Genomic DNA, 27,883 nt, shown 5'->3' with positions numbered 1-27,883 from the left:
ATGACCTCCAATGCGCTCCGAGCGCCGAGCCAGGAAGAGGTGTGGAAGCAAGACCTTCTGGAACCAGAAGCCTCTCCTCTAATTCCCACAGGATACAGCAGAACATTGACTTTTACAAAACGTTCCTCTTTATTGATGAGTCGTGCTGAAACATGAAAAACCTAAGTCTTTACAGTGGAACACATCATCATAAACACAATAAATAAATTCTGTTAATGAAGCTAATCAGTTTTTTTTTTGTTTCTCTTTATTCTTTCAATCACGTTTCTGTGCAATGCAGATTCAGCTTTAGACAATGACTTGGCATTCTTCACACGCTTCATTTTAAAATTGGTTAAATTTGAGTATCCTGTGAGATTTTGTTAAGAAAAAGCATGCTGATTAAGTTCATTAACACTGGGTTCTTGTTTATTTTTTTTTGCATTGAAAACCCCATATTAATATAAAATTAACACATTTACAAAGATTTACAGCACTGAGTTGTGGCAACGCTGACTGGACAGAGAGGTGATGTTGTCAAGTGGCCTGAAGAATCAGAAAGGTGATTTTTTTTTTGTAATCAGGCGACAATTCAAAAGGGGCCTTGCGTCACACACAGCGCTGAGAAGTCAGGACAGAGAGGAAGACAGAGCGTTTTTCAAGAGCTGAGGCTGTCGTGTGAGGTCATGAACACTGAAATCTGACAGAAGTCTTCAGATTTCCTTCTCTAGGTTTTTATTTTATTGGTAATTAATTTAATTTCCGTCAATGTTGGATACACTCCCAGAGGGCGCTGGGCAGGGTGGGTGTCTGTGTCTCTGTCACTGGGAGGTGGTCTCCTGAGCTCCCTCAGGCCGTGGGGGGGGGTCTCTCCAGTTGTTTCCTGCGGCGGGAGGGGCATTCGAGGCGCCACACTCACTGCGACGGGCCCTTGACCGCGCCGGCCTCCGACAGCCGCGCGGACGTGTACGCCGAGGCCGCCAGGCACGCCGCTGCCTCACAGAAGCCCGGGAGACCCTGTGGCCCTGGGGGGCCGGGACGTCCCACCTCCCCCAGCGTGCCCTGGGGGCCCGGCTCGCCCGCTTTCCCGTCCCGGCCGAAGCCGTCGATCCCGGGGGGCCCTGCGCGGGAGGAGAGGAGAGTGTGAGGGAACCCCGAAGCGAGGATCCCCCCCCACGGACCAGGGGGCAAACTGACCGCAGCCTGGAGTGACCACACAACAGGCAGAGGGACGGCGAGCCCCCACCTTCTGGAAGTTACTTCAAGTGAACCAGGAGAGTGCGTCTCAATACCCCGTCCCTCAGAACCACCGGGCCGAATACAAAGTATGTTCTAACCAAAGCTATCGTACTTGTTAATCTCACGCTCGCCTGTCCCAGGGCGACGGGTACGGCGGGCTGCGGCGGGCTGCGGCTCGGCTCTCACCTGGGATTCCTGGCGGCCCGGGCGGGCCTGGGTGGGGCCGGCCGGGATCCCCTCGCTCGCCTTTCGGACCCTTCTTTCCTGGAAGGGGGAGAGAAAGGAGAGGGGGGTGAGGGAGGGGGTAGCGACTCGTGGAGGTTTTGCCATCGGTATCTGCTACAGGCCACAGCTCGTAAGCGTCCGTTCGCGGGATCTGAGCGAGACTTCTTCATGCCGCTGGTGGGCAGGGGCACTGTGGGAAACAGGCCTGGGGCTTTCGAACGCGCAGCGGGGCCTGTCTGACGGCTTGCGGCCCCGAGCGCTGCTGGGAAACTGGAGTCGCAGCGGGCAGGCCTGCGGGAGCCTCAGGGCAGTTCTCGGGTGCTTGCCCTACCTTTGTACCCGGTGTTGCCAATCTGCCCAGGGGCGCCGATGATGCCAGGGATTCCTCTGGGCCCTGTGTGTCCGTGGGGCCCTTGTGGCCCTGGTGCTCCAGGGGGTCCCGGGGGTCCTGGGGGGCCCATGACTCCTGCCCCACCCAGAGCGGCTCTCTTTGCGCTCACAGCCACTGCTGCCAGCCGCTCTGTGAACACACAGGCAGTCGAGGTCAGTCGGTGGCAGTCGAGGTCAGCCAGCCAGGTGGCCTGAGTCACCCATCACCTGTAACTTCAAATACGCCCAACTACTTTCAGACAAGTGGGGGGCACACTATTAATCACTCCAGTTAGGTAATTACAGCCCCAAAGGAGTGGAGTTGGCAGACCTACGCTATCCACATTTAGACGTTTCTAACATTTCCAGAGCAAAAATGATGCAGGTCACTGGCCTTTCAGAAACTCTAAGATGCTAGCTGAGGCCTGGGTGGTGTGATCCAGACCCCCCAGGTCTCAGGGTGGTGCTGGGGGAGAGCTGGGATTGGTCCACCTCTCTCAGCTCCAGGGCAGAGACCTGTGAGTGGCCAGGAGTCACCGAGACACACTGCTGCTCCAGCCAGCCGGCATGGACTCTCCCAACGCGTCAGAGAAACTTCTCAATCATACCATTCCCCCCGGAGCAGGGGCAGGACTATTCCGGAATACGGGAAAGAACGAAGGATTTATTTATTGTCGGTCTCACCTTGCAGCATCTTGAGCACCACTTCAATGATGTGCTGGTCAGAGGCATCTCTGCCCTGGGGGGTGAGAGGAGAGACAGGGCTGGTCAGTGTCTGTGCCCAGCGCAGGGGAGACCACCAGCACGCAGCCGTGCAGAAGAGGGCAGAGCTGCTGGTGCAGTACGTTCCTGCCTGGGGCTCTTATCAAGCCTCGCTGCCCATCTCCTTTTACAGAACGCACTTGCTAGGGAGAAGTTCCCGTTGCAGAGCTCCTACATTCTCACTACAGAAACACACTTCTGCACATGAGGCGCTGGTTTTAATGGGGTTCTGTGCTCTAGCTGCTCAGACAGCCCCCCGCGGAGTCGTGTGGCACTCACAGCCGCGCCGGGTCGGCCGGGCATTCCCGGCACCCCTCTCTCGCCGTGGAGCCCCCTGGGGCCGGACAGTCCTTGGGGGCCCTGCTCACCCGGCTTGCCGGGGTCACCTGTCGGCCCGTTGTTCCCGGGATCTCCCCGGACGCCTTGCTGTGGGAAGAGAGAGGAAGGCAGGAGTCAGCGAACTTCCACTCCAGCCCGTTCTCACAGTGAAGCATCAGCAGGCAGAGTCTGCGAGCTCACGCTGCCTGCCGCCGCGAGAGAGAGAGGCCAAGGAGATCCGCAGGTCCGACTCCCCAGAGCACTCCCAGAGCCAGGAGCCCTCAGCCCCATCCCTCAAGCACAGCGTCCGGAGAGGGTCAGCACGACCGGAGTGGGAACGTGACCACTGGGGCTTTTCAAATGGAGCTTCTCGCCAATAAAAGGTCTCGTCTGCTGGAAAGCAAGTCAAGTGCAGTTCAGGCGATTTGACACGTGTGGGTCTCTCAGCGCAGGACAAACTGGGGTCTTGCCTTGCTGGACAGACAGTGGTGCTGTCTAAGGTCAGGGGTCACTGATTCCCTGCTCCAAGAGGAAGGAAAGGGGATGTACTCACCTGGCCTTTAGGTCCTGGCTCTCCAGACAGCCCCTGTGGGCAGAGAAGACGGGTTTGTTAACGACAGTGATCCTCGAGGTGAAAGAGGACAGGGCCAGAAGTTGTCTGTAAAAAAATCGTCTCACCTTCTCCCCCTTCTCTCCGGCCAGACCCTCCACACCAGGGTCCCCCTGTAAGAGAGATGCCCATAGTCAGACGGGCACAGAGCAGAGCTGCACCGGAAGGCAAAAGCTGGGGTCCACTGCAGTGACCAGGACTGGAACTGTGTGTTTTTAAAAGAATTCTCTTTCTAAAATGACTCACAGTAGTTAGACTGCTGTTGTCTGAGTCTGACAATCATAATCGCAGGACAGTGTGGATACTGGTGTGACTGGTGTGAGTCTGGTGGTGATGGCAGCAGGGCAGTGTGGATACTGGTGTGACTGGTGATGACTTTATACTGCTGTGAATCCCATTATACTTACAAGATCTCCCTTGGGACCCACTTTTCCTTGGAATCCCTGCAAAACAAACAACAAACAGATTCCGAAAGTGTTTCCACCAGTCTATTTCCTTCATTCTCAAAAACACAGCTGCACACCACAGAGCAATCAATTTTTATTTAATAATCATCCTAACACCTTTACATGTTGTGTAACAGTGAGACACACTGGAGGCTGCAAGAAAACCATCTAAAATACAAGCAAGTTAGAAAAGAAATATTCACACTATTTACAAACCATAGGTACATCACTGATTTGAAAACGTGTTATTCCTCTACATGACACTGATCTTAAGTGTAGCAAGATCATGTTTAAACCAGCCTAAAAATAGATCTGTATAAGAACCTCCCACGTTAGTGAAACCCCCGGAGAGCTATAGGATATCACTAGAATAGGCTCTGGGGATATTTATATCGCAGGCACAGTAAGAGGTGCTTGTTATCAAAGGAAAAAGACAAGCATTCTGTCTGACTCCTGCAGAATGAATTGACGTGGGTGTGTCAATCCCAAGGGAGAGCTTTCAGGAGTCTGGCTGTACTTGTGCAGGCAACAGATGTACAGCAGGTCTGAATGCTAGGAGAGTGTCGCCATCATGTGGCTGCAGCTTGCTATTACATTCGTCACACAGCGTGCTCGTTCGCTGTTTCTTAGATGCGAATATGAGATCCAGAGCCAGAGAACAGATGGGCACTTGGGAATGAAAGAAACTAGTAGGAGGACTGGAAAGTATTCATATTACTCTTGGATCTCTGGAATAGGAAACACTTTCTGAAGTTCCCTAATTTTGTTCTTGGGAATGATTAATCTGGTTTGTGGCAGTATACGGCTATATGATTTTGCTTAGTGAGGAGGAATATGTTACTGATCATATTGAGCTATTATATTCAGTTTTTGAATGATATAATACCGAAGGGGTCAGTAATTTCAATGCTAAACTCACAAGCCACACTTCAGAAATGAATGCACATGTATGTCTCCACACACGTTCTCCAGTCCATACTGTAACCAAACCATAACTGTACTCCAGAGAGGCGACACTTGGTGCCCTGAACAGTCTGGCAGGGAGGAGTGGGGTTCGAGTGACCCCTGGTGGAGAGGAGTGGCAGTATACTTCGTTATTCCCAGCTCTGAAAATCTTGAAAACGCCCAATAAAAGCTGATTCCCTGTTGGAACATACTACACTGTGGAGAGTGAAGCAGGAGTTATTGAGGCGTTCACATGAGGCAGAGGGGAGGGGTCTAGACCTGTAACTGGAACAGTGTGGATTCAGCTCCCAGGTGTTCCCCTGAGCAGAGCCCTGCAGCTCACCTGTTCAAGCAAAATACCCAGCTGGATAAACAGATGCAAATATAAGTTCCTTTAGCTGAATAAATGAGAAATAGTTTAATAACTGAAGACTCAGGTCCAATAAGCACCTGATGACATCAGACCCTGGAGACTCGGCTGCCAGCCTCCCCCCTGCAGTGCCAGGTCTGGGGTGCCAGGCCTGGGGTGGCAGGTCTGGGGTGGGTGTTGAGCTCCAGTCCTGCTGACTCCCAGCTCCTCGGCAGCTGTCTGGACTTTTCACTTAAACCCTCCAGCCCCGTTCCTAACTTCACTACAACACTCATCAGCGGACACAACAGGCTGCTCCCCAGCCCCACTTACTCCCCCTTTGACTCCGGGACACGTTACCCACCTTATCTCCCTTCACTCCAGGAATTCCCTGCGGTCCAGGAACTCCCACCGGCCCGCGCTCGCCCTTTATTCCCTGAGGAGAAAAAGAAAGTTCATTGACCTTTGGTCCAGTCATCCAGTCATGCCTTGAAAGGAGCCAGGTTATTGTTTATCAACAGCATTGCTCCAGACCCCCACCACCCTCTGTGTAAAGATGCGCCTGCTGTTCTTGGTGTTAAATGCACTTCTCTGTAGTTTCCACTTGTGCCCTCTGCAGTCCAGTTCGTGTTTCACTGTTCATGTACTCTCATTGCGCCCTAAAGCAACCTTCCTGAGACTCTGCTCCTGCAGTCCAGTCAAAGCGTCCACTCCCATCTCTGTCCTGTCCTCGTCCTGGACCAGGCTCCGCTCTCGATCATCAGAGAGATCGCGCCGAGTCTGCAGGCAGGGGCAATCCTTCTTTCCAGCACAGATTCCCAGGCCGAGCTGCCGCAGGACCTCTCCCTTCCCTTTCCGTGTCGGTGCCCCTCGCAGCTGGAAGACGTCTGGAATGTGCCGCCCCAGCTGGGCGTTTCCGGATCTGTAGAATTCCATCACCGGCTTCCTCTCGGCGAGAGAGCTGGACCTGAAGTTCTTCGGTTTCTCTCTTGGACACAGAATCTTTCTTGCGGCCCGCCAGCAGCGCTCCGGACCTTGCAGCAGACTTCCCCTCGACTCCTGTTGATCTCACCCAGCAGACCCTGCGGCTGGGGGCTCCATCGCACAAGCAGCCAGGCCAGCACTCCCCCCAGGGAGAAACACGGGGGTCTGCAGGAGCTGAAGCTAACCAGTCACACGCAAGGTGACCAGCTCACACACGGTGACTGCCCACTGTCATTTCCAGCTCTGTTTATCTTGCTCTGTGGGCCTCAGGGTTCACAGTCAGCCCGGCTTCTCTCTGACATTCGAGCCTCAGACAGCTTCACGTTTCTTTTGAGACTTGAATTTGAAATTCTTTTAAGTCATAGTCAGTAAAAAAAAAAAAACAATTTGACTACAGCCACAATCAGGTCTATGCAACTACCAAAGTAATTAGCATAGTGTAATTACTGTATGTCCCATTGCATATATTTGTAACAGTGCTCGTCTACTGTACTGCTCTGTCAGGGAGTAGAAGTGAGTCTGGTTTAACAGCACAGCAGGAATTCCACTCATAGTGGAAATACTCACAGCCACTCCAGGGAGTCCTGGTGGTCCGACTGGGCCCCTCTGACCTCTGTCCCCCTGTAGGAGAAGCAGGCAGAGGGTCAGGCAGTCAGATAGGCAGGCAGTGGTCCCAGATTCCCGGGATGCTTCGGAACTGTGTTTCTTACCTTCAGACCAGGGACTCCTGGCATCCCAGCTTCTCCTGGGGGTCCTGGCTCTCCCTGGGGTAGAGGGAGAACAGAACCAGTCAGATGGGTTTGGATCATTGGATCAGCACAAAGACACTTACCAGCCCAGGACACAGAACAGCCCCCTGGCACATGCAAAGAGTCTCTCACTTTCTAAAACTGTATCGACAATAAAAACTGTAAAACCTCTACATCTCCTTTCACGCTCAATGTTTAAAAATATTGCCCAAAAGGAATCATTACAAAAAGGCCGAGACATGCAAGTTAAATTGACAGTACATGCATCAGAAGGTCTACAGCACATCAGCATTATTACAAAGACATTTCCATTATTATTATATAACATTCCTGCACTATGACTCCATGGCTGCAGTAGTGTTAACACATGTCTTCATTATAACAGTGTTACAAGCAAATTATTTCAATACAGGACATTAAGTGATCAACGTGATCGCAGTTCACAGATGCTAAACTCTGCTGGCCTATTTCTCATCTCAAACCATTGTCTGTCCCTGTAATACAGGAACAGTAATGACACCTGAGAGCTGTTCTATCGAAACGTCACTGTGCCTTATTCCTTAGCTACACTCCTGCGACAGTGCAGTGTGGCTGAGGGCTGAATCAAGGATGACGGTGCTTTCACGCACAGACCTGGGGTCCACTGGGTCCAGCCAAGCCGAGCAGCCCCCGGGGCCCGGTATCGCCCTGCAGAGAGAGACCAGAGAGCAGCTTCACCACAGCAGGCAGTGTCCTCATTGCCACAGCTGCACTTGCAGGTACCGCGCATGTGGCTTGGTTTAGTACAAACTGACCAGCTGCGGTGCAGTCAGACGGCAGTGAGTGAAGCTGTGTGTATAAAACTGAGAATATTGCCATGAACTGTGACATGTACAGGTGAGACTCACACATACCTTTGCTCCAGCTCCACCCTTGGTACCAGGGCTCCCAGGCAAACCCTAGAGAAACCAGCACAAGAGTCAGACAAGAGGACCCTGGCGGGGTGAGGTGGGGGCCCCCACTGACTCCCCACACCCACACTGCTTCCCAAACCAGAGGTGGCAGGAGTCACATGTGCACACATAGCTCTGGAGCACAGGACTGAGAAAGCCAGAAGAGGCTGAAATCAGAAGGTCAAATACCAGCGCAACGGTACACATGTGACTTAGAGGTACTCACTGGCGTCCCCTGGTGGCCTGGAGGTCCAGGCATCCCCGGCTGCCCAGGAGCGCCCTATAGAAACAGGAGGGATGGTGGAGAGGTCAGTGGCTGTATCTGCAGGAGGATGAAACTCACTTATAAACAGACGATAAAGACACCATGAGCAGGAGCTCCTGGCCTTTCCTCACACTCTTCCTCTCCAGCCGCTGCCACTGGTGACCACGGTGACTGAATCAGCCATCCACAGACACCCATCTGCTCTCGGACAGCATCTGTCAACATCTGTCTGGCCTGGAGCTGCCCGGTCGATTTCAGCTATGTCTGATGCATTGTTAGAACTGGTCGATATACATGGTCTGCCGAGACGTGTGGTTTAATAATTTATAAATACAAAGAGACTGATTGCCAGTAGCCTGAACTCTGCACGATGGTGCTTGTTAAATCAGCAAAGTTATTTTTCCCCCTGGCCCTTGTGTTATGTTGAATAGCCATGGAAACGCGATCAAGCAAAATGAGAACAGCAGTATGCTAACAGTAACATTGCTGACGATTTCTGTCTTTTACGATTCTCCCCATTCAGATCCTATTGTGGGCACGTCAGCACTCCCTCAGCCCCCCCAGTAAAACAAACCATAACTCACTAAACGCAGCGTTTCTGACGTGATGCCCGACACCTCGGTCCTGGTGTCACACAAACGACACTGGACACAATCCCAGCCCTTACCTTCATGCCAGGAATGCCAGGGGTACCATCCTTCCCGTCGATGCCAGGAAGACCCTGAAACACCACACAGAGGACTAAGAACATGCGAACCTTCTGCACATCGTTAGAAAGACAGTTCAGTGTGTCAGAGACTCGTTTACTCACATTCTCCCCTTTAGGTCCCACGCCGCCCTGTGGGCCCTGGATTCCACGCCCCCCCTAGAACAGAGAAAGCCCAAGGGCATGATGGGTAAGAAAAGAAGAAAACTCAAGGGCATGATGGGTAAGAAAAGGAGAAAACCCAAGGGCATGATGGGTAAGGACGGGTTTGCCAGTCTAAAGAGGCAGACAGCAGAACCCCCACATCAGCAACGTTCCCAATCCCCCCCCCCGGTCAAGAAACCCAGGAGTTTTATTATTGGAGCTCTTGTGACCAGTCGCAATGGTATTACTATACTGTATATCAGTTTATTGGTAGTGTTTTGCAGTAATGGGCATGTTTTGTTGTTATTGGTTAGGAATAGGAGGCTGTAAGTGAGAATCTTCCAATCAGTATTATTTGTTATCAGAATATCGTATGCAACCAAAGGTCCCTATTTTTTTAAGTCGATGTGAGTTAAGATTTTATAGCAAAGGAACAAGAAAAGGTTTGTTTCTGCTGAAAAGAGAAGAAAGGAAACGCAACGTTTCGGCTGTGGAGCCTTCTTCGGGTGTCAAAACGTCGTGTTTCCTTTCTTCTCCATTCAGCAGGAATAAACCTTTACTTGTTCCTTTGCAGCCTCCGCATGCTGACACAGCTCCCCACCCAAAAGATTTTATAGCTAATGTATCTGCGGGATGTTTCATGAGCTATTGTATGTGCTGGCCACTAGAGGCCAGCGAGAGGAATCGTGGCTGCTGTGTAACGAGGCCCTGACCTCCCAGATCTCCAGCCAGTTTTGTATCCTAAAGATCACTGGAGTCCTTGTGCCCACCATGTCAGATCCATGAAGCCTACAATGCTGTACATTGGTCTACAGGTTCCAGAGGACAGGCAGGAGCAGGGGTGAGGTCTGGAGTCAGTCTGGGAATCTGCGTTGTGCCTCAGTGCTGTGGGATGTCTGTTTTGTCTGACTGGAGACCCACCCAGAGAGGACAGCTGTGCCAGCCACGTGGGTTTAATGGGAAAAGGGACACTGGTATTGATGAACCCCTAGAGCCAGTGTTAGTGCACAGTCACAGTGCCTTTTAGTGTTCGAGTGCAGGGTACTGTATATAGAGGTACACAAGAGGCCTGCTGACCTGCTTCAGATATGCTTCAGTGTCTGGAAACAACACAGTACTTCCTTTAGAAGATTCAAACATTCTGGTGTGAAATACAGACTCTTGGGATTGAATGCCTATTAAACTGTCTCCAGGTTTTGCCTGACTCGTTAGGGGCCCGGAGGGGCTCTGAGACGAAATGGGGGACTCACCACGTCTCCTTTCTCCCCGGCGTTGCCAGGGGGGCCCTGGGGTCCCTCTTCGCCCTGCAGGAGCACAGACAGACAGGACACTCAGAGGTGGGAGATGGGAGATGGGAGATGGGAGATGGGAGGTGGGAGATGGGAGGTGGGAGGTGGGGACTGGTACTTACAGGGGGTCCCGGGTGCCCGACGGGTCCTGGCATGCCTTTGTATCCGCGAGGACCCTGGGAAAGCCGAGAGATTGTCTGTGAGACCTGTCTGCATCCAGCTCTAATCCCAGCACAGTCACACCGCACACTGGACCCTGACTGTCCACAGCCACGCCACGTACTGGACCCTAACTGTCCACAGCCACGCACACTGGACCCTGACTGTCCACAGCCACGCACACTGGACCCTGACTGTCCACAGCCACACCGGACACTGGACCCTGACTGTAAACAGCCAAGCTGGACACTGGACTGTGACTGGGGGGACAGCAGCCCACTGGACTGTGACTGGGGGAGTTGCCTCTCCACCCCTTCAGTCTGCATTGCTGGGCTCAGATGACATTTACAAAGCATTTCCCACATATGGCATGGTCATGGATAGCATGCCTGTTTCCTGAAGGCTGTCACCATCCACTGAAGCCCTGAAATCAGTGCATTAACTTAACTGAAATTAATGAACTCATCAAATAAATGAAATTACTTTTCTGTGCTGAGAGCTCTTGCATCTTTACTTTCCCTTCAGTTTTAGATTTTAGAGGCAATAATAGCAGATTTGCACTGAACCCTTGGTGAATATCAGCTGGTGGAGACTAAGACAAAACATTCTTGCTTGATCATTTAGAAACTAAAGTAACAGAGATGAAGCCGTCAAGTTTTATCACATCTCTTCTGCTATAGGGGAACTGTACCTGCTGCTATAGGGGAAGAGTAGAACCTGCTATGAGGAGACTGTACCCTCTGCTATAGGGGAACTGTAGACCCTACTGTGGGGAGACTGACCCTCTGCTATAGGGGAACTGTACCTGCTGCTATAGGGGAAGTGTAGAACCTGCTATGAGGACACTGTACCCTCTGCTATAGGGGAAGTGTAGAACCTGCTATGAGGAGACTGTACCCTCTGCTACAGGGGAAGTGTAGAACCTTTTATGAGGAGACTGTAGCCTCTGCTATAGGGGAACTGTAGATCCTGCTATAAGGAGACTGTACCCTCTGCTATAGGGGAAGTGCTCTCCTGCTATAAAGAGATTGCTATAGGGGAACTGTACCCTCTGCTATAGGGGAACTGGGGAAGTGTGTCCTCTGCTATAGGGGAAGTGTAGAACCTGCTATAAGGAGACTGTACCCTCTGCTATAGGGGAAGTGTAGAACCTGCTATAAGGAGATTGCTATAGGGGAACTGTACCCTCTGCTATAGGGGAACTGGGGAAGTGTATCCTCTGCTATAGGGGAAGTGTAGAACCTGCTATAAGGAGACTGTACCCTCTGCTATAGGGGAACTGTAGAACCTGCTATAAGGAGACTGTACCCTCTGCTATAGGGGAACTGTAGAACCTAAGAGGAGTCTGTACCCCCTGCTATAGGGAAACTGTATCCTCTGCTATAAGAGAAGTGTAGAACCTGCTATGAGGAGACTGTACCCTCTGCTATAGGGGAACTGTAGAACCTGCTATGAGGAGAATGTACCCTCTGCTATAAGGGAACTGTAGAACCTGCTAAGAGGAGACTGTACTCTCTGCTATAGGGGAACTGGGGAACTGTACCCTCTGCTATAGGGGAACTGTAGATCCTGCTATGAGGAGAATGTACCCTCTGCTATAAGGGAACTGTAGAACCTGCTAAGAGGAGACTGTACTCTCTGCTATAGGGGAACTGTAGAGCCTGCTATAAGGAGACTGTACCCTCTGCTATAGGGGAAGTGTAGAACCTGCTATAAGGAGACTGTACCCTCTGCTATAGGGGAAGTGTAGAAGCTGCTAAGAGGAGACTGTACTCTCTGCTATAGGGGAACTGTAGAGCCTGCTATAAGGAGACTGTACCCTCTGCTATAGGGGAAGTGTAGAACCTGCTATAAGGAGACTGTACCTTCTGCTATAGGGGAAGTGTAGAACCTGCTATAAGGAGACTGTACCTTCTGCTATAGGGGAAGTGTAGAACCTGCTATAAGGAGACTGTACCCTCTGCTATAGGGGAAGTGTAGAACCTGCAATAAGGACACTGTACCCTCTGCTATAGGGGAAGTGTAGAACCTGCTATAAGGAGACTGTACCCTCTGCTATAGGGGAAGTGTAGACCCTGGTGTGAGGAGACTGTACCCTCTGCTATAGGGGAAGTGTAGACCCTGCTGTGAGGAGACTGTACCCTCTGCTGTAGGGGAACTGAAGCCTCTGCTATAGGGGAAGTGTAGACCCTGCTGTGAGGAGACTGTACCCTCTGCTGTAGGGGAACTGAAGCCTCTGCTATAGGATGGGTCCTACAGACGGCTGAGCTGTGCTCTCAGTGTTTCACTGACTGTCAGGGATACTTACCGCTTCTCCTTTGGGACCAACCATCCCTGGGTAGCCTCTCACCCCCTGCGGGCCCTATCGAAGTCCAGAGAGCGAGAGTCAGAAGACTGACTTACACGTCAAGACATTGCACAAGAAATCATTGCTCTTCAGCTTCATTTAAAACTAGCCCATGGAGCCTCATTGTAATGGAGCTACGGTCTTACGCCTGGAATTCCTACAAACCTTCACTGAGACTTTTAAAAAGAAGTCATTTTTTTAAATCTACTTTTTTTAAAAGAAGTGGCGAACAGAAGGCCCTCTTCCGATTTCATTCGAGACGTAGGGACGGCAGCCCGGCTGTGATGAGCAGCCGTCACACAGATACTGGACTCAGCAGCCAGGCCTCAGAGCCGCTGCAAAAACACTTTCCAACAGCACTGAGAAATACAGGAGAGACAAGTGGAGCAGAAATAAATACGTTACTGGAGGGCCTGGGATTCCCTGCTCCCCCGAGATTCCAGCTTCTCCCTTGGAACCCTGCGAGGGACAGAGGGACAGGAGTCAGGAGACACGCACTCACACTGTCTGTTCCTAGTGTGGGAGTTAATGCCTGTGTGATGCTCTATTGCAGACACGGAACCTGTTTCCTATAGCTCAGTGGCAACACCGGCAGCACCCACTTCCTGCTGATGCACATACCGCACCTGTTCACTGGCTCTGCAGAGCACCTGTCTTGAACACAGAGAAATATCCACGCCAACGTTCATTCTGGGGACTAAGAAGCTGGGTTTTTAAACAAGCTCAGTTTAACTCTGTGACTGAATCAGTGTACTGAAACTGATGAGCTCTCATGCTTATATGTGATCATGGGTTTTGGAGATTGTCTGGGCTGTGTAATGTCTTATCAGTGAGTAGCAACACTGTCCTTATACCAGATGAAGACTTCAGGACCAACAGTGAAACCACGACCCCGCCAAGGAGGCAGGTCTTTACACAGGGGGTCATGGGATAGCGGACCAAGCTGAAGCAGAGGGTCTGTTGTCCTTCAAGAAATAGACAGATGTGATCCTTGGATTGACAACCTAATAGGAACCAAACAAGTTTCATGGACTGAATGGGCACATCTCTCTTGTAACCTGAACTGTGTTTTCATGACATCTTCATCATCGCAACAGAGCTGCTCAGCAGCTTCAGGTAGAGCGGAGAGCTGGACCAGCTCTCCTTAGCGTGACCATCAGTGTAGCTTCGTGGTTCACTTTCCAAAGGAAGGCTTGTTGTTTCAGGAAACTGCACAGGACTTTTACAAAGGAACCTTGTCCCTCTGATTTAGTGCAGACTAATCCGAATGCAGCCACTGTTAGAAACTCCTAGGAACCATTATGCATAGTGCCTTCCTATCGAATCACACCTATTGCTTTGGCCTGTTCTCATTAAGTCTTATTATCTTGGACAGAGTAGCTGACTGTCATGCTGTAGCCCTGCCTCATCGGGGTGAAATTATTCTGCTATAGCCAAGGCTGACAAATCACACACTAATTAGTGCCAGTTAACCCACAGGAGGGGACTAATTAACTATAATCCATTCATGTCAACATGCCATGTCCAGTAATTAGCAGACAGACACTAACGTGGACCGTGTGCAGCTGGCTGTGTGTCGCCAAGGCAGCTCAATGTCCAGAATTCTTTGCAATGAATCACCTTCCCTGGTCTGTATTTCCTTGCTGAGCTTCACTATCTCTGCTGGCTGTGTGTTTTTGCTGCGAAGATGAGGATTAGTGTCTGGTGTTGTTTCTGATGAGATTTTGTTTGCAAAGATGAGCAAAAGGTGCTCCCTGAGGCGTGAACTGGGTGTGAACAGGATGCACAGTGCACCTCTGTCTCCATCCCCCTTCCACTTCCTGCAGTGCTCTGTTGTTGCCATGGTCATGGTGGCCATGCACTATGGGTACCCAGAACCCCACGTGGCTCTCAGGGTAGCAGGTACCTGCTGTGCAAGAGGTGACTGATCTGCTGGGCTAAGATATTTGACACCGTGCTGAGGTCATGTCTTGGACTGGACTAGGGGACAGGGAGAGGCTTCGGCTGGAGTAGTAGCCCGAGTGGTTGAGTGGGGGAGGGAGGGCTGCACAGGCTAATGTACTGTAAACGCAGTTCGTGCGATCTGCACAGCTGCCTGCCGGCCAGCAGGGGGCAGCAGACTTGCAGAGGCAGGGTTATTCCCTCACGTACCGTCTTGCCCATGCTTCCTGGCTCACCGAGGATGCCGAGCCGCCCCTTGTGCCCCTGTGTGGAGGAGGAGCAAGACAGTTAGAAACCATTCACTCGTGTTGAGAGCAGACTGGTGGCCGTGGAGCGCTCATCAAGCCAGACGGAAACATAATGCTCGAAGAAAAGACCACAGGCCCACTGTTTTTTTTCCTTTTCTTGTTTTCTGAAGTATAAAAGAGAAAAAAGCAACAAAAAGGCAAACCCACCTTCACCCCCTGGAGTCCCTGAGGGCCCTTTGGTCCTGCAGGACAGTTGGTTGGACACTGTGAAAAGGAGAAAGACTTTATTAAATGAATCGAAACTGATTCTGAGAAACTCTGCCAGCCTCCCACTTTGTTTTCGGGGGGTGGGAGTTCTGATATCCTTCTTCCTTGAGCAGGAAGACCGAGCCGATGAGAGGTGAAGGGCCTGGAGAGCTTGCTGTTCGCCTCGGTGTCCACGCTCAGCGGCTCCAGCTGTCAGGCTGGGGCTCGGTTCAGGCGACTTCAGCCTGGCTTTTTCCAGAAGCCTGCGCAGCTTGACGTGTTGGCTGGGGCTGAGGGGGTCGATTAAAGGAACTTCCCTATTATTACATTATTTGATATGCAATTACATTATCCAGCAGAGCATTGCGCCAAAGTGCTGTGTTGACCTGAAATGAATATAATTGAGGTTTGTGTTACCCCTGACAAGTGGTAACAGTACAGCCACCCCAGGGCACTGTTAACACCCCCAGGCCCAAGGGGGAAAAGCCTGCAGCCCAGAGCACCACCGGAGGTCTTGCCCAGACAGGGGTGTCTCACCTGGAAGTCGGCACTGCCCTCTTCTCCAGTGAATTTTCCCGGAGGTCCCTGTGCAGAAGGAGAGGAGAGGAGCAATGACATCCATGTGACTCACTGAGACGTCCAGGGCTCGCTGTTGTTCTGGATTCAACACTTATGTGTGCCAAGGAAAGGTTCAGTGTCAGCTGCTCCCTGAGGAAGCCCTGATTCAATAGTTTGCTGTTTACTAGCTGTGCTGTTAGGACCCTTGGTGCTATAGTTAACGTTGTGTTGTCATCTGAAGCCCATGTTGGGAGCAACACAAGGGCGTCTTTCAACTTGTGAGTCTGTGAGTATTGACATACAGAACTTTACAGAGTTTTACTTCTATGGTGTGTTTTATATGTCCGCTACTGTACAGCACTTTGATCTTTTGCAAAACTTGTATAACACTTATTATTATTATTATTATTATTATTATTATTATTATTAGTGCTCTTCTAGATTGTACTCCATGCACAGCCTGTAACAGTCAAGGATGGTGCTCAAAGCTTTGACAAAGGGACAGTGCCCCTGCGCCCTTTGACCTTTAACATGGGGGCACCATGAGGTGGGTCTCAGCCCGCAGTCACTAGACTGTGAATTTAGCAACTTACTGGTTTTCCTGGGGGACCAGGCAGCCCTGGTGCTCCAGCTGGTCCCAGCAGACCCTGTAAGAAAGCAGGAGATGGCCATCAGCTCTCTGTCCAGGAGCCCCTGTCCCTGGCCGTCGCCCCAGACCTGTCACTGACCAGGCCAGTGGTCAGCAGTGTAAAAGCACCACGGCACTCTGCCTGATTAGCGCTAGTCCAGGACTCGCTTACTGAAATGATCAGTTCTGATCTGAAATGTATGCTGATAAGGGTCTAAGAATCTTCTGTTTTGAGTTTAAGGGTTGTTGCACAGTGCACAGTAGTTGCACAGTTAATGAAGAATGATACACAGTAAATGTGAAAAATGCCACATTAGTGAACATTAGCAATGGATGCTCTAGGGTTAATGGGAATTAGGGTCTGTGAGATCACTGGAAGGAGTTTAGTACTTCAGCTGGAACGCAGAGTTGCTACCTCGTCCTACTCATTCACAAGCACTTTGCACAGATCGTGCCTGTTGCTCATCCTGGCCTTTAAGAGAGTAAGGAGTGTTCATTTACTGAGCAACTCCAGGACCTGCCAGACTAGCCCAGGGAGTCTCCTGAACCACGGGCCTGGACTGGATGGCTTTGCCTATTGCACTTGTGGTAATAAAATAAAAATCTTATCTTATTTTATCACTGGATAAACTACTGTACTTTTAAAGTAGCACAGAACATCTCACAGGCAGGGGGCGCTCTTCTCTCACCTTGATTCCTTGCAGGCCGATTTCGCCGGGCAGTCCGATTGGACCAGCAGGCCCCTGGAGGAAGAAGACAGAGACGAGCCCTAGGGAAAACCATCCTGATGCACCGCCCTCGAATACAGCCTCTGCCCCTCTCATTGCGAAGAGCAGGACATCACAGGTGAATAAGCACAGTAGTGTCTAACTGGTGTCAAGGGGCTCATTCTGAGGACTCTCTTCTCTATGACAGTCTGCACCCACAGCTGTAGCCGCCCCTGAGCTACAGTGTTATTGCTGTCTCTGGCCAGCAGGGCGGCCCTGTGGCACCTCTCCTCTGGAGGAAAGCCCCCAGTGTAACTGCTGTCTCTGGCCAGCAGGGCGGCCCTGTGGCACCTCTCCTATGGAGGAAAGCCCCCAGTGTAACTGCTGTCTCTGGCCAGCAGGGCGGCCCTGTGGCACCTCTCCTATGGAGGAAAGCCCCCAGTGTAACTGCTGTCTCTGGCCAGCAGGGCGGCCCTGTGGCACCTCTCCTCTGGAGGAAAGCCCCCAGTGTAATTGCTGTCTCTGGCCAGCAGGGCGGCCCTGTGGCACCTCTCCTCTGGAGGAAAGCCCCCAGTGTAATTGCTGTCTCTGGCCAGCAGGGCGGCCCTGTGGCACCTCTCCTCTGGAGGAAAGCCCCCAGTGTAATTGCTGTCTCTGGCCAGCAGGGCGGCCCTGCTGCACTGGTACAGCACTGTACGTCTCTTTGAAGTATTCAACTAATACTTTACTAGACAGCTGCAGGGTTCTGGCACTGAGGCCACCGAGTTCTCATGGCAGGCACAAGCCAGATTAATCAGAATTAACCAGCAGGCCCGACCCAAGCTAGGAGAAATTCAGGGGTGTCTTGAAACCATGTGACCCTGTAGCCCTTTGGGGTGTCCGGTGTGATTCTGGGTGTCCGGGAAGGTTCTCAGTACTCACAGGCAGGCCGGGCAGTCCGGGTCCCTGTGGAGAGGCCCAGGAGAAGCCCAGTTTACAGACAGACTTGCACTGAACTGCACTTCAGACACACACGCACATTGAACATTTACAACACAGTGAATTTAAACAATGAGGTATTTAAAGAAGGGAATCTAGACACCTGTTTTCAGGCATGATCACACTGCTCTGGGAAGAAATGTGAACTCTGGGGCTGTCTTATTTTTGAGCAGAGCTTTTTATTTCTTCATAACTGCTTATCTTTAGAGATGTATTTCCCAGCGCTTTCAGACACAAATAAACAAGAAGGCACTGTGAAGCAGTGATTGCAACTATGTACTTGTAACTGGAAGGTTGCAGGCTCAAATCCCACTTTCTGTTGTACCCTTGAGCAAATTACTGTACTCAGATCGCTTCAGTAAGACACTCAGTGGTATAAAGGGTATACAAATGTAAGTTGCTTTAAATAAAAGCATCAGCAGATCAATTAATGAGAAGAAACTATAGGTACCCCTTGGTACCCATTTAACTGGATCACAATTGGGTGATCAGAAATACATGGCCTTGTAGAGGGCCAGTACCCACATTGGGTTCATTTCTGTTTCCCTTAGTGGGCGACCTGAGTTTATTCTAGGCCCTGTGGGTCCATCTGCTTGCTGTTTACTTACAGTGGGTCCTGGCTTCCCAATGGGTCCTGGTTGTCCCTGTGATCATCGCGGGAGAAAAGGAGAAATGAGTCACAGGTTTCCAGCAGCTGCTATAGCATCTGATAAACACAGAGCACAGGTCCAGCCTGCTCCTGCTGCAGGCTCGCACACACCAGCCCTCATCTTGGCTAATTGAGGACATAATGAGGCCATCTGAATCACGAAGCGCAGAGTGGTGAAGATGGGGACTGCACTCCTGGGGTGTCCGTACCTTAGGTCCAGGGTTTCCCGCGGGGCCTCTATCTCCTTTGGCTCCAATGAGGCCCTGTAAAGAGCAGCCCCACACAGAGAGCGGTCAGAAACACGGGTCAGAGAGAGTGGTCAGTGAGAGTCTGGTCAGAGAGAGTGATCAGTGAGAGTCTGGTCAGACACAGCCTGGTCACTGGATCGGCCTGTCTGCATTTCTCATGTCAAGGTCTCAGCTGGTTTTGCTTTCTTGTCCAAGCAGAACTTCCATCGGTTTCCTCTGCAGTCCCCCCCCCCCGTCTCTGTCCTTCTCTTGCCCCTACTCATCTTCCCAGTGGTATAAGAGGCCACACAGGTTCTGGAGAAACACCAGTCACAAGCCAGCGTCACAGAACAATGTGTCGGTATGAAAATCCACACAGATCCCTCCGGAATGTTACTTCAAAGTCTAATTGGCTCTAAAACTCTGAAACTAGTGTCAGTCCATCTTGAGTTCTTCTATGATTATCACCAGCCGATAACTGGCCAAAATCCACAGCACCCTCCATGACCGATGCCCCTCCCGTTCCAACCAGCACCCCAGACTCACGTCAATGCCAGGCTCCCCTGGGGGTCCATCAGGGCCCGGCTCGCCTGGCTCCCCCTTGGCACCCTGAAAGCAACACAGAAGATCGGGGAGAGGTGAAGAGATCACCCACTGCACGTGCATGTCTGGAGGGGCGCATGGGCGGACAGCACCTGACTTCCCAGACATTTGCAATGAACAGACTTTGCCATCCTAATGCTGGGGAGAAGGAAGAGGCCCGTAGCGCCCTCCTCAGGAGAGAGAGAGAGCTGCCGGCCCGTGTGTTCTCTGGACGTCCGGGCGGAGCTGTGACTATACTCACTGCGGGGCCGGTCGGGCCAGGAGGTCCTTTGTCACCCTGCAAGACAGGAGAGGAGCGGGATCAGTGACGGTCCGGTCAGTGAGGATCCGGTCAGTGAGAGCCTGGTCAGCGTGGGTTCGGTCAGTGAGGGTCCGGTCAGCGAGGGTCCGGTCAGCGAGGGTCTAGTCAGTGAGGGTCCGGACAGCGAGGGTCCGGTCAGCGAGGGGTGTTAACAGTGGCTGCAGGGAGGATCATCAGCAGCGAGGTGAGTTTGCAGGGCTGGTGGGACAGTGTACGTCAGAGCCCTGCAGGCTGTTCCAGTGGTGTGGTGTGTATCAGTGTGAGACGCTAACCCATTCTTATTTACAGTAAGAACACTGATCCCCAGATGAGATTGATTTAGTTTGAGACTTCTTTACAGTTTATAGATTACTACAGAAGAGTGAGCTGACCTGCCTGTTTGCACAGTAGGGGTGAGGAGACACTGAAGGACAGAGGGCAAGCTGAAGAACTGCCTCACAAGGCTTTTTCACCCCGTGCTCTTGCTGGGCCTGGCTGTGTTTAAAGATCTCAACGCCTGTGACAGATGTACCTTAACCTCCCTCATCTATCACCAGCGAGGGCAGAAAGACCCTCAACAGGCAGGAATGAAAATACTAATTGTGTGTGTTTACAGCAGTCTGTCCCTAGATCTTCAGACAGTGCCACCTCTCTTCAGGGTCACTATTTCACACGCAAATAACTGCGGCTGAAAGGTTGCGGTTATTTGACAGCTGCAGAGAATCAAGAGTGAGGGAAATGAAGAATGGATGGTGGCTCAGTTTAGGGTTGTCACTGACACAGGGGATGAGCCCAGTGGTCTGGGTCAGATCTGGTTCACACCTTTCAGAGTCCAGACTCGTGTACAGTTTTATGAAGTCCAGCGCAGGCAGCATGCCCTCTGTGGGGAGGTGGGTAAAGGTGTGAGGTTGATGATACTGTAACCTCCTGAGGTTAGTGTGGGAAGGTTTTTTTCTGATAGAAAGAATCCAGACGAACAGCTGAAGTCACTCTTTCCGTCGTGGCCACGCCCCCATCTGAAGGTCAGGTGTCTCTCGGGGCCACGCCCCTTTCCAGGTCACTCCTCTTTGACTGTCACCCCTCTTACAGGCCACACAGCTTTGTTGCCAGAATTCCACCCATCCCCCCCATAAAGCCGGGGTCTGGAGCAGGGGTCCCCAGTCCTGGCCTGAAGGCAGCTCTGCTCTTTGATGACTTTGCTAATTAAGAGTTTGCCGGACCAGCTCCTCGGGACAAGGTCTGGAAACACAGGGGCTGTTCCCACACCTGGTCTTCCAAGTTCACTGTTGTTTCTTCTGGTTTGAAGTTGTTAATAGCACAGCCTATTTCCTGATTGACTAGTGCCTAGCAGTACCTGACACTGATGTGGCTGTCTCTATTCTCTCTAATTGCATCTCTGACATAAAAACATGAATGACTCCAAATTTCCCTCATCTAATCTGCGACAAGACTGAAGTCATGCTTACTGGCACCCCCCACCATCAACTCTGTAGAGCCAGTGCTGTAGCCCTCTCTGTGGATGGTTCTGTACTTGAGCTTCAGTCTAAATTGAAAAACATGGGGGTGATATTTGATTCAGACTTGACATTCCACCCACATGTGCAGCATATTGTCAAAACATCATTCTTTCACCTCAGAAATATCACCAGACTGCGTCCTATGATATTGCTAACTGTGGCTGAAAAGCTGATTAACACATTTGTGTTCTCTCGAATTGACTACTAAAACACTCTACTCGCTGGGGTTTCTAAATCCACATTGAACAAACTCCACTATGTCCAAAATTCGGCAGCCAGAATCCTGACCAGTTCCAGAGCAAGTGATCACATCACTCCTATCCTGGAGCCCTTGCACTGGCTTCCTGTCAAGTTCATGTCGACTTGGCTTGGCACCTCAGTTCCTGTCTGAGCTACTATCGCCCAACTCCCCACCTCCCAACCTTCGCTCTTCTAATTCTGGTCTCCTGTCTGTCTCCCAAGCCCCTCTACACTGTGGAAACTTCTCCTGCTGCACCCTAAAGCTCTGGAACTCTGTCCCTAAGGATATCAGAGAGTCACCTTCCCTAATCTCTTTCAAAATCCAGACTCAAAACCTTCTTCTTCAGAAGAGCCTGTACTGAACTGGCTCTGTTCTTCACCCCTCTGCTCCTGCTGTATTCACTGCCCCCTCTACTGTCTCCTCTCATTGTGCATCTGTTGTGTATTCTTTATCTTATCGTTGTTGTCGTTCTGTAAAGCACTTTGAGAAGCCACCTTTATAGGAGCTATATAAAATAAAGTTTTTTTTATTGTTGTTGTTGTTGTTGTTGTTTAAAAGCAGGATTGAATCATGACTTCTGAACTCATCAGAGAGGCTTTGAAGTTCTATCTAACAAATGAGTTAAGAATTGTAGGCAGTTATTAGCATATCTGCGAAACAGTTTTGTGGTTGATGCAGGAAAACGCGATTGCAAAGCTGATCTGAAAACACCCATTGCGCCATTATTCCATCTACGAAGGCATTATTTATAAAAGAAACAAAAGATACGACTTCTGATGCCATATTAAAATGCTTCATTTAGTTACACACACAGTTCACAGCGCTCCACCTGAAGCAAGCTGCAGTGTGTGAATAGGAGGACATCACTGCCGTGCCGCTCCGGGACCAGTAACCCGCCGCACATGCGAGGATGTTAAAAGGCGTCCCGTCTCCCGAAGCTCACTGAGCTCTTTGTGTGCGGCTACGTTTCAGAGCAGCGCCCCCTCTGCTGGCGACACCGCGGTACTGCGGCTCAGAGGTTTCGCTCAGGAAGCCCGGCCGGACAATGGCCGTCTTTGTCCGGCTCTGAGAGGCAGCCTGCCTGTGTTTACTCACGTCAATGCCATCGGATCCGGGGGTTCCTGAGGGGCCTGGGGGGCCGGGTGGACCCTGTTCACCTGGCGGACCCCTCTGAAATAAAGCACGGAGCACAATCCCGGGTTAGAATAACGATAATATAGCGAAAGTTATTCAGAAACCTGGTCTTACTTTAGCTATGGCAAGTCTACTACTTTTCATAGTGTACAACATTTACAACAAAGCATTTTTAATTAATGAGTTAATCACTTTATTTAATGTCCAATGAAAAGATTTAGACGTTGCTTCTCCTGTAAGTGTTGTGAAGGTATATCTTCTGCAGGACCAGGAAGGTCTGTGTGGAGTTGAGAGCTGATTCTCGTTCGAGCTAAGTGAAGAGTATCTGTGATTTTATGCGACATCAGTGATCGCACTAATGTCCCCTGATTGATGTGAAAATCACAGGGAAACATTTTAACTTTGCACTGGAATCACAGGGGGATTGAGAATAAACACCTGCCAGGTTCTGAAGCAATCTCTTGTTATGCAGAGTGTGTGACACTGGATTGCTAAGAAACCAAGCCGATAGATATGATGTTTAAATTCAGCTGCTGTGTCAGCAGAGAAGCAGATTTAATCCCACACCCAGTGTGACTCCAGAGATCTTGGAGCACATAGCTTTCTGCTTGATTAGCACCTTGGACAGACTGGTTTAAAACTGAGAAACTCTAGCCGGTCATTAAGACTAAATCCCTGTCAAAGCAGGGCACTGATAACTCATTATTTCAATCTCAGTGCAAGGCCTGTGATGGCTCCACAGAGCCACTGGCAGCTCCAGACTCACAGCTGGGCAGCCTGAGCCCGGAGCCCCCTCATGACTGCAGAGACCGGGCGCTTTTCCTCTGCTCACCGCACACGCACACGTCAAGGACGAACGCACCCAGCAAACCCAAACCCGCTCGAGTTCCACAGCCGCATGTCTGGGTATCTACACACAGAGCCCAGGGTTGTGTCCACAGGACTAGTCATAACCTCCTTGTCAAAAATCCCTCTTAAATTCAATCCTGAAAAAAAAAACCAAGCGTGGACCTGTGGCAACCCCAGCCCACAGCCGAGCGGGAGTCAGAAGTGCTCCTCGTACACGTCCCCCACCACAAGGACAGTGTCCATTTGTCTGGACCCCAGCCCAGCGAACCCTGTCTCCTCCGTGCCAATCGTCCAGCGCAAGGTGGAACTTGAGAACATGCTCCCACAGAGATAATACCCCCGACGACGTAAATGACCATTTTTCTGAACCGTGGGGAGCCCTCTTTTAAAAGTGGGTCTATTGTCACCCTGGTGTGCAGTTTGCTTTGAGCGGAATAGTAAATAACAGCAGGCTGAGAGTCAACAGAAGACTCCTGTGAAGACTGGAGGACAAACATGTGTGTCTGTGTGTGAGACTAGAGCCCAGGGACAGCCTGCCCCTGCCTGCCCGTCCCTCTGTCTCTGGAGCCCACGCTCTCGCCTGCTGCTGCCCCTGTCAGGAGCGAAGAGCGCTGGACTCAGCAGCCATCGGCACACAGACTCCCCTGTGTGTGTGCAGAGCTGCTCTCCGGCTCCAGACACTGAATAAGAGCTTTGTGCTCAGCGTCCCCGGGCCGCTCACTTTAAACCTGATCCCTGAATGTCTCTTTCTCTTCACCTCCTTGGGCTGCCTGCTAACGGTTCTGTGGCTTTTCCAAGTATTTCATTTGTGTGCACTCAAGGAATCTCCCCTCCATGCATTTTCATGTGATGTGCTCTCTGCCACCGCAGTCAGAATATTTCCAGAGCTGGACAGTGCGATACGTGACAGTTTTACACTTGCAGCAGGACCCCGGGCGTGCGAGCGAGTGCACAGAGGGGATTGAGACAGAAATGAGAACTCGAGAGCAAGTTATTAACCACTGGCAGGTCTCCTGTCACTCTGGAGGCGCAAATAACCTATTTCAGTAAATGTAAAGAGCAGCACTGCACCTCCAGCGATGCCCAGACTGGTCACTCTGCAGGACCCCATGGTCACTGCAGTGGACGGTCAGTGAGAGGTGTTTCCAGGGCTACTAGAAACAACACCACCCCCCATGTTTGGTTAAATTTCTGGTTAATCAGAGCATTCCCATCCGGACAAGGTAGACGGAAAAGAAAAGACGGAGAGACTCACCACTTGCGCCAGGGTCAGGAAGAGCGCCTGCAGCAGGACGAGGGTCTGGAGGGTCCCGAAGTGTCCAGCCATGGTGAGGACTCCTGGATTCGCAAGCACCTGGCTTCAGAGCAGGACAGTACTCCAGAACAGGCTCTTCACACAAAATGGGAACGGTGAACCCAGCCCAACAGGCAGCCCCTGAGAACACAGGGAGCGCACAGACCCCAGTACTGAGCTCCTGGCAGACCTGAGGAGCACTCTCTAGCACAGGAGGCGGGCTCCGGGCCTGTCCTGGGGTCTCCGAGGGAGCGGACTGGACAAGGCCGCTGTCAGTCACCGCCCCTCTCTGATTCCCAGCTGGACACTGGAGGACCCGCCCTGAAGTCAGCTGTGAACTGGCCGGGCTGCAAGCCTTTGGAGTTCTCACATTCAGGAATGAAACGCCTTTTTTAAGAGAAGTATTTCTGGGGATTTTTTCTGCATTTTTCCCCAGTGCCTTTTTATACCTGCAGGACTTACACGCAGAGCTGCAGCGTGAGAGGTACAGTAATTGGACGCGTGCTTCGTTTTTGTGAAAAGCAAACTGCAAGAACTTTAAAATCATCCAATATCTACACTGCTGTTATCCTGCCTGCACGCTGTTCTGGTTTCAACTTCATGTCCTAAACAACAAAATGGAAATGTTTTCAGAAAAGTCACTTTCTAAATGGAGCAGCCAGAAGAATGCGTTGGGTGAAAATCATCAATAAATATCAGTTTTGGAGACAAAAATTGAAAGCTGTTTTCTGGAATTTAACTTGCTGCTCTGTTACAGAAATGACCTTCTTTGAAAAAAATGCAGAAACTTGTACAAGACTTCCAAAGCAAGTATTTTACACTAATCATTTTTGAAAAAGTGACTTCCTATTTAAAAACAAAAACAGTAACAGAGCAAAAACAGCTAAAATCTCATCATTTCCCTACGTCTGGAGTGTTAAGAGGGCTTGGATTAAGTGAAACAGTCATGTTCACTTGTAGCAGTAGTAAAATTTACTTAATGTCTGCATATTACAGGACTGGATCTCTACTTGACATTTAAGCAAGTGCAGATCATTGGATTACAAATAGTGTCTGATTCACTGGATATAGAGCCAGAGAACATAAACTCACATTAGATGAGCCTACAGGGATACTGTGCTGTTAGAGTACCCCATATGCATCAGGCCCTGTGGCAGAGAATTGTGTGTCCAAATACCTCAAAGACATGTAGACCATGTGGACTATCTGTTACACAAGCCCTCAGAGGAGGGGTTTTAACAATATAAACTAACTCAAAAACTTCAATCATTTCTCCTGCTACATTAAATAAGTTCAATATAAAATACAAAAGCTTGAATTTGGTGTTGTATCAGAGATAAAATTTTAATTATGTCTTGTTGCAAAACGAAAAGCACGCAAGATCAGGCCAAAACTTTAAAAATTGTGTTCAACGTATTCCTTACAAGATTTGTAGATTATGCATACAAGTACAAGTATTTCTCCAGAAATACAAGTTCTGGAGAATTAAAACGTACGGCTTTTAACCAACACTTCCTGGGTTCAACAACACTAATACAATAAACTGAGTACTGGCTTCAGACAGAGCTGCCGCAGGGGAGACAGAACTCTTCGAGACCCTTCCTCCAGCTGTGGCGTCCAGTCGCGAGGTCCTGCGGCTGCTCCGGACATTCCCCATGGGGACCTCAACTATGTGCGTCCACCGCCTGTGCCAACAAACACCACTCTGTCATGCCCGAGCAGCTGACCCCCCTCAGCCAGCTCTCATAGGTGTCAAAGGTCACCGGTGTCCTGCTGCGTAATGAACTGCTTCTGCCAGGTACACTTTGATCCTCAAAGGAGTCCATTACACACAAACAATAGGCAAGGAACTGTAGAGAATTTCCATTTCCAACCCACATGGACTCATCGGGCCACAGCTTTCCCGGGCTCCTGTTGTGTGAGATGGGCGAGAGGACACGTGACACCCCCTCCCTGGACGGGATACCAGCCCATCACACGGGTCACCCCCCAGCAGTGCTGGTCCCCGGTTCTACTGCTGGGAGGACTGGAGCAGCCTCTCTCAAACACAACAGCAGGGTCTGCAGTGGGTATCCAAGCCCACAGCCCGCCAGCTAACCCACTGCGCTCCAGTGCATCTGCCCACCACTCACGCCTTCAGAAATACTGGTTCTGCACTGTCTGCGCGTCCGTGTGGCACTAAACCCTCCTTGAGGAAATAAGGGCTGTTGCACACAGTTACTGTATCATTTCAATAGCAGGTTTCAGAGAGCTGTTCTGGGAGGTACGGTGGCGCAGGGGTCAGCATTGCTGCCATGCAGAACTGGGGCCCTGGGTTCAGTTTCCGGGGTGCTGTCTGCATGGAGTTTGCATGCTCTCCCCATGTTTGAGTGAATTTCCTCCTGGTGCTCCAGTTTCCTCCCTCGGTCCACACACATACTGGTTGGTTCATTGGCTTCTGGGAAAGCTGACCTTAGCCTGAACGTGTGTGTGCCCTGTGTTGGTCTGGCGTCCCATCCAGGGTGTATCCTGCCTCGCACCCACTGCTTGCTTGGATAGGCTCCTGCAACCCTGAACTGGATAAAGTGGTTAGAAAATGGATGGATGAAAAAAGGTATTTTGCCACAAAATACATAAAACACGTATTTTTAAAAATCATTCCATAATGTTCTTCTCCGAGTTCAGTCCAGGGTCACTGGGCTTGTAAAGCACAGTAGCCCAACAGTACCCCTACAGGAGAGAGCAGGATCAAGCCTAGTGGGGACTCCCCCTTCACCAACACCACCAACGTGTAGCCCCCACCTGGATGACGCGACAGCAGCCGAAGTGCGCCAGTACACCATTAGTAACATTATCACACAGCTGGGCTGGCTTTCAAATCACCCTTCATTTGGAAACTTAGTAATGTTATTCACACAGCAGCGACTTCAGAATCTTGGGAGGACCGCTTACAAGCCTCTGAGTCAGGAAACAATCTCAGATGTGGT

The 27,883-nt window shown here is 50.8% G+C and overlaps 1 protein-coding gene across 1 annotated transcript; it reads right to left on the bottom strand.

Moving 5' to 3' along the window:
- Positions 1 to 110: 110 nt before the first annotated feature.
- Positions 111 to 25,073, bottom strand: col9a2 (collagen type IX alpha 2 chain). Its single transcript, XM_088931759.1, has 32 exons — positions 24,879 to 25,073; positions 22,736 to 22,810; positions 19,844 to 19,879; positions 19,546 to 19,608; positions 18,982 to 19,035; positions 18,732 to 18,767; positions 18,067 to 18,090; positions 17,128 to 17,181; positions 16,404 to 16,457; positions 15,790 to 15,837; positions 15,214 to 15,270; positions 14,969 to 15,022; positions 13,223 to 13,276; positions 12,779 to 12,832; positions 10,434 to 10,487; positions 10,273 to 10,326; positions 8,984 to 9,037; positions 8,840 to 8,893; positions 8,134 to 8,187; positions 7,869 to 7,913; positions 7,609 to 7,662; positions 6,937 to 6,990; positions 6,794 to 6,847; positions 5,607 to 5,678; positions 3,910 to 3,945; positions 3,571 to 3,615; positions 3,446 to 3,478; positions 2,854 to 3,000; positions 2,497 to 2,551; positions 1,775 to 1,963; positions 1,405 to 1,482; positions 111 to 1,100 (listed from the first exon to the last, which is right to left on the bottom strand). The coding sequence occupies exons 1-32, from the start codon at positions 24,948 to 24,950 to the stop codon at positions 895 to 897; spliced, it is 2,073 nt and encodes a 690-aa protein (XP_088787885.1). The 5' UTR covers positions 24,951 to 25,073; the 3' UTR covers positions 111 to 894.
- Between the last annotated feature and the right edge of the window lie 2,810 nt (positions 25,074 to 27,883).

This window comes from Atractosteus spatula, chromosome 14 (genome assembly GCF_055471065.1).
Source record: "Atractosteus spatula isolate fAtrSpa1 chromosome 14, fAtrSpa1.hap1, whole genome shotgun sequence".
Classification (NCBI taxonomy): Eukaryota; Metazoa; Chordata; class Actinopteri; order Semionotiformes; family Lepisosteidae; genus Atractosteus; species Atractosteus spatula.
Note: the sequence above shows the minus strand (reverse complement) of the source record. Positions and strands in the feature narration are given on the sequence as shown.

What these genes read in the sequence shown, in the direction of transcription:
- col9a2 (XM_088931759.1), bottom strand. Translation starts at nt 24,950, where the DNA reads ATGGCTGGACACTTCGGGACCCTCCAGACCCTCGTCCTGCTGCAGGCG. An exon ending in TTGGGAAGCCAGGACCCACT is followed by an intron (nt 18,091 to 18,731) that starts GTAAGTAAACAG and finishes GCCTCTCCACAG; the next exon opens with GGACCCGGACTGCCCGGCCT. An exon ending in CCGGAGAGAAGGGGGAGAAG is followed by an intron (nt 3,479 to 3,570) that starts GTGAGACGATTT and finishes CTCTGCCCACAG; the next exon opens with GGGCTGTCTGGAGAGCCAGG.